At 35.6% G+C, this 13,650-nt stretch overlaps 2 protein-coding genes across 3 annotated transcripts in view; one reads left to right on the top strand and one right to left on the bottom strand.

Moving 5' to 3' along the window:
- LOC125505787 (putative nuclease HARBI1) overlaps positions 1-9,477 on the top strand; it is a 24,721-nt gene extending 15,244 nt beyond the window's left edge. Inside the window, exon 2 of the mRNA XM_048670302.1 lies at positions 8,638-9,477. Coding sequence (XP_048526259.1) covers positions 8,638-9,406 — 769 coding nt within the window. The 3' untranslated portion in view covers positions 9,407-9,477. The remainder of the gene's footprint in view (positions 1-8,637) is intronic.
- LOC109541575 (protein GDAP2 homolog) overlaps positions 1-13,650 on the bottom strand; it is an 82,742-nt gene that overhangs the window by 55,506 nt on the left and 13,586 nt on the right. For both annotated transcript variants that reach the window (XM_019910455.2, XM_048670286.1), the window contains exons 4-7: positions 11,061-11,193; positions 10,855-10,964; positions 5,645-5,786; positions 1,353-1,450 (exon numbers count right to left, since the gene is read on the bottom strand). In XM_019910455.2, coding sequence (XP_019766014.1) covers positions 1,353-1,450; positions 5,645-5,786; positions 10,855-10,964; positions 11,061-11,193 — 483 coding nt within the window. The remainder of the gene's footprint in view (positions 1-1,352; positions 1,451-5,644; positions 5,787-10,854; positions 10,965-11,060; positions 11,194-13,650) is intronic.

The following is a 13,650-nucleotide window of genomic DNA, read 5'->3' as shown; positions in this document are numbered from 1 at the left end:
ATATCAGAGAATCTGGTGCTTCTCTGAAAGCGAATACTAGCTGTAGCGGTTTGTCTCCATGTGTAATTAATAATAAGTTGTCAGGGCAAAAAGTAGAGGTTACACGTAGTGGTCGCACATCTAAAATGCCTATCAGATATTTGTAGGAAAATATCCCTGTCGTTATTTCTTGAACATAAATGTTTAGTTTTGTTCTTATTATTATGTTGTAAAGTTTTGATGTTTCCTTTTGTTGTTGAGGAACATTATCGTACACTTAGTTCCTCAGGTGGGAGTATGTCGGAAACTATGGAAACTATTGTTAAGAGGGCAGGTAGAAAAAGTCTGAGTTTTGGTGACTCTTGACAGTTTAGAGAAGTTTCAGTTTGATTTAACAAAAAGACAAGTTGTAAGTTGTAACGAACCAAATCTGTCTAAAATAAATTGGAATCAGCATTGGAAAACCCCGGAACCAGTTTCTTTGGAAATAGAACCGTCGTAGCGCAAATAGCGGGTAGCCTTTTGTGAGCGCGACACCGTTTGAGCTTGTAACATTAATGTGAAATGAACTGTGGAAGCGTGCGAAAAAATGTAAAAACCTGTGATGGACCGCTGGGAATATCACAGTAACTAACTTTAGTAATTTAGGTTATATTTAGGATGCTGGTTAATTAATATTAGCTGCACCAACAAATAAAAAATAAAAAACTTGACAGCTTGTCCCCAGATTTTCGAAGGGGTTCGGACGTCTGTTCAGCCGTCTCTTTTATGATATTTGTTATTCTTTTATTAGCTTCATTCATGGATTCACTTGGCTGTCCTGGGTTTTTAGAAAAGTTGTTGCTAAGTTGTTTTTGTAGCTTTCATCTTCGTCCTTAAGCTGTTCCCCATTTATTTTAGTTGCTATTCGTCTCATTCTTCGGGCTCTTTCAAGCTTAACATCTATGAAAACTTTGTATCTAATCATTAGTTGGTTTATCACATCTACGTCCTGAATTATATGTTTTTGCTTACAGATAGTGGAGTCGATCTCGTTTTTTGTGTTTCCATTTGGGCTTTTCCATGTCCATTTGCGTTGTTCGTTTTTCTGAAAGAAGGTGATCATGAGGTAGAGCTTTCCTCTTTCTAGGAAGTTAGCCAGCAATGTTCCTCGGTCATTTGTGATTCCGATACCAAACTTCTCTATGTATAATTCTGTCTAGATTTAATCGACGACATCCCAACGTAATATTTATTATTAGCTCTCTACTATTAGCAATCTACGTTTTAGAATTAGCTACGACCCATTCTTGAATTCCTCGTATTTCTCTTAAATCTTCTAATGAAAGTAAGATGCTCTAACTGAAAATAAAATGTGGGTTCAAGACACTTACCGTGCAATGCATGCTGGGGATTGTCAATTATTCTAATTTGGCGATCTGCCATAATGGGTTCCCCATCCGGACCACCAACGTCGCTGGGTAATTGGTACCTATAAAAAAGGAACTCAATATCCAACAATTATCCTACCAGATAGTAAAAATGTGTTTTTGTTATCTGTGATTACATTTCAGGGTGTCTCGTAAGCACATGATCAAAATAAGGCGATCCAAAGTTTTGTTAAGAAAAAATATCCGGTTACTCTGCTATTGATGGTCAAAGTTATTCAATAAAAAAAAAATTTTCTTAAATATCGCGAGAATGATTTGATAGATTTTACTAAAACTTGCTCTGAATTTGTTCTCATTCAGAACTCATATTTTGGTGACGTTGCCGAGTTTTCCGATACGTTTTCTTTATTACCCTTTGGAGAGTGCGTACGGATGCATTACTTCCACTTAGATCCCTTATTTGTCTAGCTGTTGACGAAGAATTGGATGCAAGTCGAAGAATTACACGACGTTCCCTTAAGCTGAGTTCTCTTGAGTCCGGAATGCGGAATTCGGAAAACCTTCCGACCAATCAGTTTGCCGGATGCGTTAGCTCCGCCCATCCGCAGAAATTTTAATATTTTCCGCATGGCGTGCGGAAGAAGGTGAAAATCTAGGTTATCTCCAAAGATGCTCAGTGAAAGGTTATGTTCAGCGGTGTCTATTCCACCGTCTTTCATTTTGATGTCTCTGTTTCCTTCTTTTTAGAACGCACAAAGACAAAAGCAGATTTAACTTTTGGTTTCGAACGTTCATTTCATGCGCTTCAAAATAGTGGCAAGAAAAAATGTAGAAAAAAGAGTTGTATTGTGTCTCGCTAATTTTTCCGCGCGTAGTAATGCTAGTAGTAGGCTGCGCGCGCACTTTCCGCACTCCGCTTCCGCAAAGCATTTCGGATCCATGAGAACCAAGCTTTAGTGTTGTTGCAGTTAAAGTGCGTCCTTGCCGATTATTTCCGTAGTTTTCCCTGTCTTTTAAATAGGCATTGATTACCCATGAGCTGCGCCCGACCTAGAAATGACTCTTCATTTGGAAACATTGAAATTGAATTCAAGAAATACACGGAATTGTCTAGACAAGTTTTTCCTAATTCTCTAGCAAAAATGGTTTCCCAAATAATAAATAATTGCTTTAAAAATTATATAGATGTATATCTTGCAGAAAGTTGTATAGGAGTGAAACATAAATTAATTTTAAAGTGCAAATGTCCTATTGAAGAGCTGCTAAAAAATCACGTTTGTGATAGTTGCAAAAGTTTAATTTTAAATAAATATTTTAATGTCTTGATAAAAGCATATGGAAACAAACAAAATGATCATATAGAAAAACAGACATTAAACGTAAGAATATTAAATTGAATAAAATTTTACACAACTAAAAATGGTCTTCGTTTTTGTTTAAACTGTTATACACGCCAGTATGTATACAGGGTGGCCATTTTCTGAATCTTTGTATGGGTAAATCAACATTTTTTTAATTATCACATATTACGTAAACTGCTTAACTTAGAAAAAAAGTTAAAACTGCACTAAGTACAACTTTTTGCGTTGAATCCAATAAACTAGCACTCGTTGTCATAATCAACTTGATTTACGAGATAAAAAATAAAGTTATGTTTTTTTAAATGGTAATCATAGTTGGCTGTGGGACTTTAAAAATCCTTATTTTTTGCCGAATTTAACGATATAATTGTTTGTATGTTTTTCTCCTTTTGTTGCCGTAAAACTTCAAAAGAAGATAAAAAATTGTAGTAGGCTATGGAAACAAGAACTATATTATCACACAAAGCACAAACCAATAATGAATCGTTTAAATTAAATGTTCAAATTGACTTATGACTCGTGAGTGGTGGGTTTTAGGTGCACTATCATGCAACGATCATACGATGCTAACGGAAAACTATTCAACATGTCTTTGGTCATGTTGTCTTGGCCATGTTCATTTGGTAAAAAGTGTAAATATCTTTCGCTATTTAAATTGTGATTATAAAAGAATGGACCAATAATTTTATCATTAAAAATGCCACACCAGACATTCACAAAAAAAAACACGTTGATCTCACCTATTTTCAATTAGATGATTATTTTCATTAGCCCCGCAAACATGATTGTGTCTGTTAAATATTCCACTGTTAGTAAACCGGGATTTGTCAGTAAATAGAATGGCGAGGGGAAACTTTAGATCTAATAGCCCTAGCAAACCCTACGAAACCATCTACAAAAACTGAAGTATTCGTCCATAATCTCAAGATGCATAGTATTTGCAACAAGGTACTTGAAAGGCTTGAGTTTGTTTTGTTTTAGAATCAAACGGGCTTCTTCTTTTGAAACATTACATTCACTCACTGGCAGTTTATCTGATTGATGAGTTTGGATTAAAATGGGTGTAAGCTAAAAGTCTTTATCCATCTTGTTCTTTAAATTTAATCTTCCCTTTTGCTCGCTTTTTAAATGATCCGTATTTTTCCAAGTTGGCTTCCAGTCGTGAAAAAAGTTGTTTGTCTGATTGTCTCCTCTCCATGTATTGGTCCAAACATAGATTGATAGCCATATTACTATGTAATTCTATTACAGGTATAGTAACAGAATAGCATGTCATTATTTTCTTCGTGAGAATACATTTTCCCGTCTTCTTTGCTAACAAAATGTATCGTATTTACTTAGCAACAATAATACTTTTAACTAATGACATTTATTAACGCAAACAACTACAAAAAGTAAAATAACCATTTCGTGAGAATACTGCTAGATGCTTGTTAATGTTTTTCTTTTCAAATTTTATGGTTAAAAGAAGAGATAAACATACAAACAGTTATTTCGTTAAATTCAGAAAAAAATAACGATTTTAAAACGTCCACAGCCAACTATGATTATCATTTAAAAAAACATAAGTTTATTTTTTATCTCGTAAATCAAGTTGACTATAACAACGAGTGTTAGTTTATTGAATTCAACGCAAAAAGTTCTATAAAAGGCAATTTTAACTTTTTTCTAAGTTAATCAGTTTACGAAATATGTGATAATTAAAAAAGTGCTGATTTCTTGTCTTCTCAGGATATTTCAGGAACCAAGTCGGGTACCTAAATTTTGAAAACGGTAATGAATAGGCAATCGAATTCTGACCAATTTGTCCATTTAACGGATTGTCTATCTTTAAAAATTTAGAAGTTACCCATACAAATATTCAGAAAATGGCCACCCTGTATAAATATTATGTTGCTCCGAATTTGAGTAATTCCCGATTTCATGTAATATTCCCAATTTTTTCGAACTTAGGAGATAAACAACGAGCTTGTCGATTTTACCTGACAGGGAGAATTTCGCCTATTTTATTAACTAGAACACGTAAGTATTTACCGATTACATGTTATAGCTAACTAATTATGAGAAATCGCCATACAGTTTTTGCACAATGTCTTTTCTTTACATGAAATCACCATTTACATAAATTAGGCGTAACAAATACAATATATATAAAAGAAAACCAAATCCAAAAAACAACTGAAGCCGGTAGATGGCACTGGCCCAAAAGTTTCCACAAAATTAACATTGAGTTGGACGTATAGTCTATAGTATTTGGTTGAACGTATTATAGTCTATAGTATTTGCTAAAACGCTGAAGACATCGACCAATGGTGGTGTGATGATCACCCAACCTTCGGGCGACCTCACGTTGAGAATACCCTTCTTCCAACAAGGTAACTATTTTGACCGCATCAAACTCACTTAAATTTCTTCCTGGGGACTTTTCTATGCGAATACGCTTTAGTTACACACACGAAATAAGAAAAACGCAAGAAAATTGAATCTAAAACAGTACCACACTTGCTGAAAACAATCATGAGACAAATAGAAACTTGTATTGAAATGAATAGAAAAGGATCAAAAACAATTGGCAGTGTACAATGTTACTATAGTTACGTTATTACCAGCCTACTTAGAGAAAAATGTTTTATTCGCAAATGTATAGATGGTGCGCTAATTTTGTCCATCAGTGTATTACTAGTTTGGATCCGCAAGTTTCCAGTTTAATTACAAGAAATTTCCTAAGCAAAATTGAATATTTGAAACAATTTTTTGCAATAATCTATAGGGATGCAACCTTCGACACTCACGATAAATCACTAACGTTCAACCAACTGGCAAAGTCTTGCAAATGGTAAAACGTCATTTTTTTGCAATATTCTTACAGTTGAGTGCACGAATCTTTCTGCATTTCACACAGCTCCTATAGAACAGATGAACAATGGAACTCACCTAGCTGCATCTTCTTCTTGCTTAGATCGGGGAAAGTACAAAGGTAACAGAACTTCGTAAATACCTAAATCTACTTTGTCAACAACAAATATCACAGTGTCAAGCGAGTTTCCATGTCGTTCAAGGAAGCGACGAACAGTACCTGCAATTGAAAAATAAAACATTCAAATTATAACGTAGGAAAAACAAGTATAACTAAATAATAAAACATACAAAATATTTAACTAATATTTACTTTATTTGTGTATTAAACGAGTTTGAAGTTCAGTAAATTGATTGTTTTGATTTTATTTATTTATGCTGGCCGTCTAACTGATTTAAATATTTATCGATTAATTCGCGACGAGTTGTTAGTTTGGGTTGAGTTTGAAGTTGAGCCCGTCCATTATAACTCTGGTCGCACATTATGAGTGCCAAAATTTTTCTGCGAATATATAAAAAAATTACTACACTGATGGACGAAATTAGTGCAACTTCTATAAATTTCAAAGAAAAAATATATAAAATTATTGTTTTTTAAATTAATATGAGAATGTTTTCGGATAAAAAATTAATACAAAACATGAAACAATAGTTTTATCAGATTTTTGGTAAAAATTTTTGAAAAATACATTTTGAAATTCGGGTAAATTTTCCGACCGATTCAATAACGTGTATTGCCGCCTCTAGCTGGAATAATGTCCCCCAAACGTCTTGGTAAGCCATAAAAAAGTTTGTAATGAATTCGTGGAGTATGTTGTGCCATTCTTGGAGAACCGCGTTTTTCAGTTTAGTAAAGTTCTCAGAAGTAGGATTTCGTCGTCGAATCCGTCTTTTGAGCTGATCCCAAACATGGCTACACTAAACGTTGAATGCCAACCTCATTAAGATATTCGCGCACGATCGGAGCTCGGTGCGGACTGGCATTATCATCCATAAACAAAAAATTGTCGCTTATGCGAGATGCAAAATGTACGACATGGTTTCCATTATATTCGCCGTCTTCCGGGACCTCTTCTACTGTCGAAAGTGACTCAGGAGTCGTGCCAGACCCATTTTCTGGATTTCATCTCGTCGGCGGCATGGCCGCCCTACTTGCCAGATCTCAATCCGATGGACTACACTGTGTGGTCTATTTTGGAGACCAGGTCCTGTGCTACACGCCCCAAAAATTTGAAGTTGCTGAAGCAGTCGCTGCGTCGGAAATGGGACCAATTGTCGCCGGACGAGGTGTGTGGCGCAGCAGAAAATTTTCGGCAGAGTTTGGTGATCTGCCGAGATGCGCAAGGAGGCCACTTCGAAACCGGCTGAGCATATTGCAGTCAAAATAGTTGTTTATTGTTTGTTGATAAATTTTGTTTTTATTGAAACTTAAACATTTTATCAAGTTTTTCTAGGGGCCATGTTTATTGTCACCCTGTAAAACTCAAATGTCGGTTTCTATCTTCCAAGTTACGTCAAATTCTTCTTGTTGTCTTAGGACGTATTAGGCGTTTGCTATATAAGACAGAAAACCAGCCAACATTCCGGTTCATTATTTTTTAATTCGTTAAAGTCAAAAGTTCCCTACTTTTCGAGATCATATTCTAAGGATTAAATTACGTTTGTGAATTAAACACTTGGGTAAACGGTCGCATTTAAACACGTGATGTTAACTTCCAAGTCGCAGTATCGTTTCTACTAGCATCATCATTAATTAACTATAAAAGAAGCCACAACAGGAATTATTATCTATCTATATATATAAAATTCTCGTGTCACAGTTTTAGTTACCATACTCCTCCGAAACGGCTTGACCAATTTTGATGAAATTTTGTATGTATATTCAGTAGGTCTGAGAATAGGTTGTTATCTATTTTTTATACCCCTAAGTGATATGGGTGCTGCCATAAACCCCTATCTTTTAATAGCTATATTAGTAATTCAATAAATTTTAAATAAAGTTTGAAAAAAATTTCAAGTGGGCGAACCGCCCAGTCGAGATGAAAAAAAAACCTAGGAATAATTTATATGGCAATACATCGTTTGCCGGGTCAGCTAGTATATATATATATATATATACATAAACCTCGTGTCACGGTGTTTGTGATCGAACTCCTCCGAAACGGCTCGACCGATTTTTATGAATTTTTTATGTATATTTGATAAGTATGAGAATAGGTGGTAAAGTATATTTCATACCGCTAGGTGGTTAGGGTGTCTGGGGTCGATGGATTTTTATGCGTATCGTATGTTGATTCGACGTGGTCAGGACTACATCATTCTGCTATGTTTTTTATTTCCACTCCATTTCCCATCCCCACACACTTACAATACATTCGTTATTTTTCATTTAATAACCAAAATATTCACTAGAAATAATTTATATGGCAGAACAAGGTTTGCCGGGCCAGCTAGTTGAGTCATAAAAAATCGACGTTCAGACATACACAATTCTCTATGGATTATTCATTGGATTACTCATTGGATTATTTTTTAAATAAGATTCTAAAAAAACTGAATTTGAAGATAGTTATCAAAATGATACGCGTAATATTAAAAAAACATACTGTAGTTTAATCTATTTAACGCGTCCATAAAATGAGTTTTATTGCAGAACCGCACATATTCACTACGTAACCTCACGTCACAATATCAATCTTCATTGATTAGTAAAATTAATGTTTGTATTAGTGCAAGCTAAAAGTTCAAGAGAAGAAAGAAGAAAAGAAAAAATCAAGAAAAACCTGCACTAAATATGCAAATAGTTTGCAGTGCCTATTGTTAGTGCTTGTTTCAATCCAAACCAAGACACTCTAGCATCACACACACTAAAATCAGACTCATCTCATCCTAACCATATTCAGAAACTATTTTCTTAAATGGGTGACTAAAATGTCCCTAACTTTGAATTGAAGACAAAAATAACTTAATTATTTTTATTAAGTTATTTAATTTGTAAATAAATCATAAAACTAAATTAAATAACTTCAACTTTTATTTTGGTTAATTATATGGCTTTTAATAATTTCTAGGGTATGTGGCGATATTGCAGACATCAGTCAGGCATCTGTTTGCAGAGTTTGCTCTGAAGTGAGTGAGAAGTTGGCTCAGCATTTTCCAAAATTTGTAACATTTCCTGATGATGCAATTGGCTTGAACACCTTAAAGAGCCAATTTTATGAAGTTGCAAGTTTTCCTGAAGTGATTGGGTGTATAGATGGTACACACATTGAGATAAAAAGTCCAGGTGGATCAAATGCTGAACTGTACAGGAATCGGAAAGGATGGATGGCTTTGAACGTGCAAGCTGTATCTGGACCAAACCTAAAGTTTACGGATGTTGTTATTCGTTGGCCTGGCTCTGCTCACGATAGCAGAATGTTTAACAGCAGTTCTTTGTGTATGCGGTTAGAAAATGGCAGATTATCAGGGCTTTTATTGGGAGATAGTGCTTATGCCCAAAATAGGTACATGTATACTCCAATAAACAACCCAGTAACAGGAGCAGAGCAGCGATATAACAACGCATACATTTTAACCAGGAATGTTGTTTTCGGTGTATGGAAATCTCGTTTCAGATGTTTAGCAAAATGTTTGCAAACGTCATTACGACACACAACAAGAATTATTGCTGCTACAGCGGTGCTTCATAATATTGCCATTGACACCAACCAGAAGATCGATGAAAATATAAGTATGGAAAAAACTGAAAGATTTCCTTACCCTGAAGCGCCAGGCATGAGAGGTAGAGTAATCAGAGCCGCTTTCATACTGCGACATTTCACCAGGCCAACCGATTAGTATTACTAAATTTTGTATTACAGTAAAACACCAAATTATTCTAAATTTGTTTATTATATTTATGATTTATTATCTACCAATTTTTTTGTCTTTATTTCCTCCTGCTTTAAAATTTCTCTGGCAATGGCTAGACGAATATTTTGCTCTTGCATTTTCGCCGAGTGATCTCTCTTCATCTTGCTCCATCAACCGTTGCACCCGCAGCACTCTTACATCCATCTCCTTCTCACTGGCCAAACCTCTGGGCATCCTCACTGCTGTTATCGTATTTCGAAAATTTGTCCTCCTATGCTCAATAGTTGGAGCTATCAAAGGAAAATTATTAATATAACTGCATTTAAGAATACTTCTAATAATATCTACTACCTTCCAGTTCTTCTAAGGTAACAACTGTAACTAGATCCTCAGTTCTTGATTTTCGAGTCGAAACAGTTTCTTCAAGAATATAAATAATTTGACTTAAAATCTCGTGATTGGTAAATATTGACATAAATTCACCAGCTTTGGATTCCGCATTCATTTGCACCACTGCATCGCTATCGATGATCTTTTAATTCAATATCCAAAGTTAAATCAAAGACATTATCAATTGGGTCAATAGTTGCTGGTTCCACCTCCAGTCGCCATTCGGAGTTTCTTTTCGCAAGTAATATCTTTTCAGCGACTTCATGTTTTCGTAGCATTTACGAAGCTGATCTACAGATCTCTAAAACAAAAGGTTGTACCTACATAAAACTATCAGCCTAAACCCAGATTATCACTGTTTTTTTTTTAGCTGATTGTAGGCAAGTACTACTTACTTTTGAATTTTCTGCATGACTATTGAAGTCGTTTGCCACTTCCACCCAAGTTTGTTTATTTTTGGAGATGGAAACGGCATCTGACTTTTTGCATTCAAGTATGGTGCTTTTTTCGCATGCCAATTCTTTTGAAAATTCCTTCTCGGCACCCGACATAAAACTCCTCTTTTCACTCATCTTGTATATATAACTTTTCAATAAATTATTTAAATACGGGCTGTTTATAGAAACACCGTCAACGCAACACACTTCCGCACGTGACAACAATTTTAAAAAAGCTGAACTGAGGATATAAAACCGGAATGAAGTTATTCACTTATTAGAACATAACCTACTAAAAGTGTATTCTTTCAGCCAGCTGTTACTCAAATTAGTGCCTCATTAGTGTCGTTCGTGAATACCGAAAGTTGACTTTAGTTAAGGACCACTCATCTCACCCTAACGTGAGTGGCAGATGAGTGAGGGCTGGATTTAAGATGAGTGGCGTTCTTGAATTCGAGCCTCAATGATTGTTTATGAGTACCTACTGCTTAGAGCTTTTCAGTGTGACTGAAAAATGCGACATTATTTACTTTTATCTGTTTGATTGACAGTTTTCCTTACTTATATACGCCTAAAATTGTTAATAAATAATAAACAATAACTTACGTAACGCTACATGAGCTCCCTGATCTGGAGGATAATTTCGTTTTAAAGAATTTATAACCGGTATCGCTATCGAGTGTAGACCCATTTCTTTCGCTTTCTGCAGTGTATTCCTAAAAAACCAGTAATGTATTATTGACATTGTGCTGCCAATAAATCACAAGTATGTTAAAGAAAAAAAACTATTTTAATAACAAATAATTACACACCTATAGCACATATGCAGGGTGTTCTCGGAAGCTGTCTGATATTTCATGTTGTACTTGGGCCCCACCGTATGTATAATGTAGCGGGCTGGCAAATAATGGCCTTGGGTTACCTTAGCTTCTCCCGTTCCACATTCTGAAAACGTTAAATGTGTTATGTTCAAATGAAAATAATTTAAATCTTCAATTTGGAAATTTCATGTTCTTCAATGAAACGTAAACTACATGCCAAAGTTCACACATTAACATGGAATTGGATGCCCGATAGAAAAAATCCGATTTCGCAAATTGCAATGAATGAGAGGAAAATTCGTGAAAAGGTCGATGAACTCCAATTGCTCGACTCCCGTGTTAATCCAAATATTCTTTATAATTTGGGAAAAGATCACATATCTTTATTATTTATAGCCGACCCGATCGCCGCTATCATCTCGAGATTGAACCTAAACTCATTATCTTCTAATTAATATGTGTTAGAATGGTATGGTAATTTTTCAAGCACATTTTCATCTTGATCCCGTAAATTATGACATGTTAACTAACTTTTTGCGCCACAGTTGCAAAAATATGGATCTCAACAGCATATGGTTTCAATGTCTTACGCCAGAGAAACTGTTGCAGAAGTACTCCATAAGCCAATTTTCTGGCCGTCTTAAATATGCGACTTAATAGAAAGTTACTGGACGGTCAATAAGGGCAAGCAGTAACAAAGTTAGTAGTACTTTGACGCATACGCCGTCGCAATTGAGCCTCAAAATAACGGATTCCTTAATACGGATAATGTTCTGTGCTAATTGTGCAGCGATACTGTACAGCTTTATTTCTACCTTAAACTGGCAGCTGACATTTCTAACGTCCGCTTGTAGATTAGTTCAGTGCATACATAACCTAGTTTATATTTCTACACGGCTTTTCATTGTAACAATTAAGCGGAAACCCTCAAACAGCGTCCAAATTCCAATAAAAAGGTAAATACAAAGACCACAAAGTTAATTTAATTATAAAAAGCTAAGTTAGACCGTTAGTATTTAGTTCGTTAAAGAAATAAAGCTAATACAGTATTAAAATTAGAATTATCCTGAATATTGCATGACTGTATTTATAATTTCCGATAAATCTCTAATGCCTTTGGAAATTTTTTTTTAATTTCAATTTTATGTGACAAACCCGCAACGAAAAGGACCAAAGTTGGCGCAGTCGGTAGTAAATAGAGTTGAGCAACAAATCACTGCCCGTGATTTATTCACAGCGATTAACAAATCACTATCACAATATGTGACTAACATAAAAGTAGCCATAATTGGTCACAACGTGATTTTAAAGAGCGACTTATATTTTCACTGCTATTGCGAATTGGGTGTCGTGACATGTGGCCTATGTGAACATGTGGCCCGGCGAAAGAATGAACCCAAATAAAATTATTTTCTTCGTTAATGGGTTGCAGCTTGCATTTACAGGTTCACATGAACCTGGATTTTATTGATATTTTTAGGAACCTACTTCACTATGCACCATTTATTAGCCGCATTCCGATGATGATTCAGGAACCGTATGAGAGGGTTTTTTAAATAATTGCCAAGGAATACGTTTATTGTTTCTGTTTTATTCATTTTTTGGAGCTGAAATTGTTTTTTATACAGGGTGTCCCGTAAGCACATGATCAAAAGGGTATTACAATATTCTTTGGATCAAAATAAGACGATCTGACCTAACTTTTATTAACAAAAAACGTCTGGCCCCTCTGCTAGTGATGGTCAACGAACTTCATAAAGTTTATCTTTTTTGAAATATCGGAAGAATGGTACGATGTATTTTGGTGAAACTCGCTGTGAATTTGTTCTTATGTAAGACTCATATTTTGATGAAACAATCGAGTTCAGCCGTTTTGGACAAGTGGTGAATTCTTGAGTGTCGTGGTACAAAGACTACCGGAACTTTTTATTTGGTGTATGGAATCAATTCATTTTTTTTTTTGGTTAATGCACTAATTAGTTATTTACAATTTTGTGCTCATTGTAAAATCTTGTAGCATTCATAGTTCTTGCAAATTGACGTTTTATTAGAGCGATAAGTAAGAAAAGTAAGTGCATCAAAAGTGTTGGGTCCGAAACTTCTATCGCCGAGCGAGAATCCCAGAACATTTCAGGTTAGGACTGTATTGTTATGATGTCGAGAACATTCCAGGTTAGGCCTGGTATTATTGCGATGTTCGAGAACATTCTCCGCCTGACTAGAAGCCTTGATCATCATCATCTTGTACATCTTGAAGGAGAACGACAACGAAACCGTCAACCTCACGAAGATACGCAAAATGTGCCGTGCCCTCTCCGGGCGCGTTACGAACACCACCGTGGGAAATGGCCTGGAGACTAAACTCGACATCAATGTCGTCACGCAGAAGACAGACAAGTCAACCCGGAAAGGAAGGAAGCATGACAAAAGGAAAAAGATCCATGGATCAAGATCGCTGTGGACGCGACACGTCTGCTTCTTAGACTGTGTCTGCAGGGAGAGGTCTGCGGTCACAGTTGAACTTCTTGGTGCAAGAAACCCTGACGGTGGGATTCTTGCTTTGCCGGATCCTATCCAGGAA

This window comes from Dendroctonus ponderosae, unplaced genomic scaffold, assembly GCF_020466585.1.
Source record: "Dendroctonus ponderosae isolate FM_Combo_2020 unplaced genomic scaffold, Dpon_F_20191213v2 Dpon_F_20191213_1, whole genome shotgun sequence".
In the NCBI taxonomy this organism is placed as follows: domain Eukaryota; kingdom Metazoa; phylum Arthropoda; class Insecta; order Coleoptera; family Curculionidae; genus Dendroctonus; species Dendroctonus ponderosae.
This window is presented reverse-complemented; position numbering and strand designations above follow the sequence as displayed.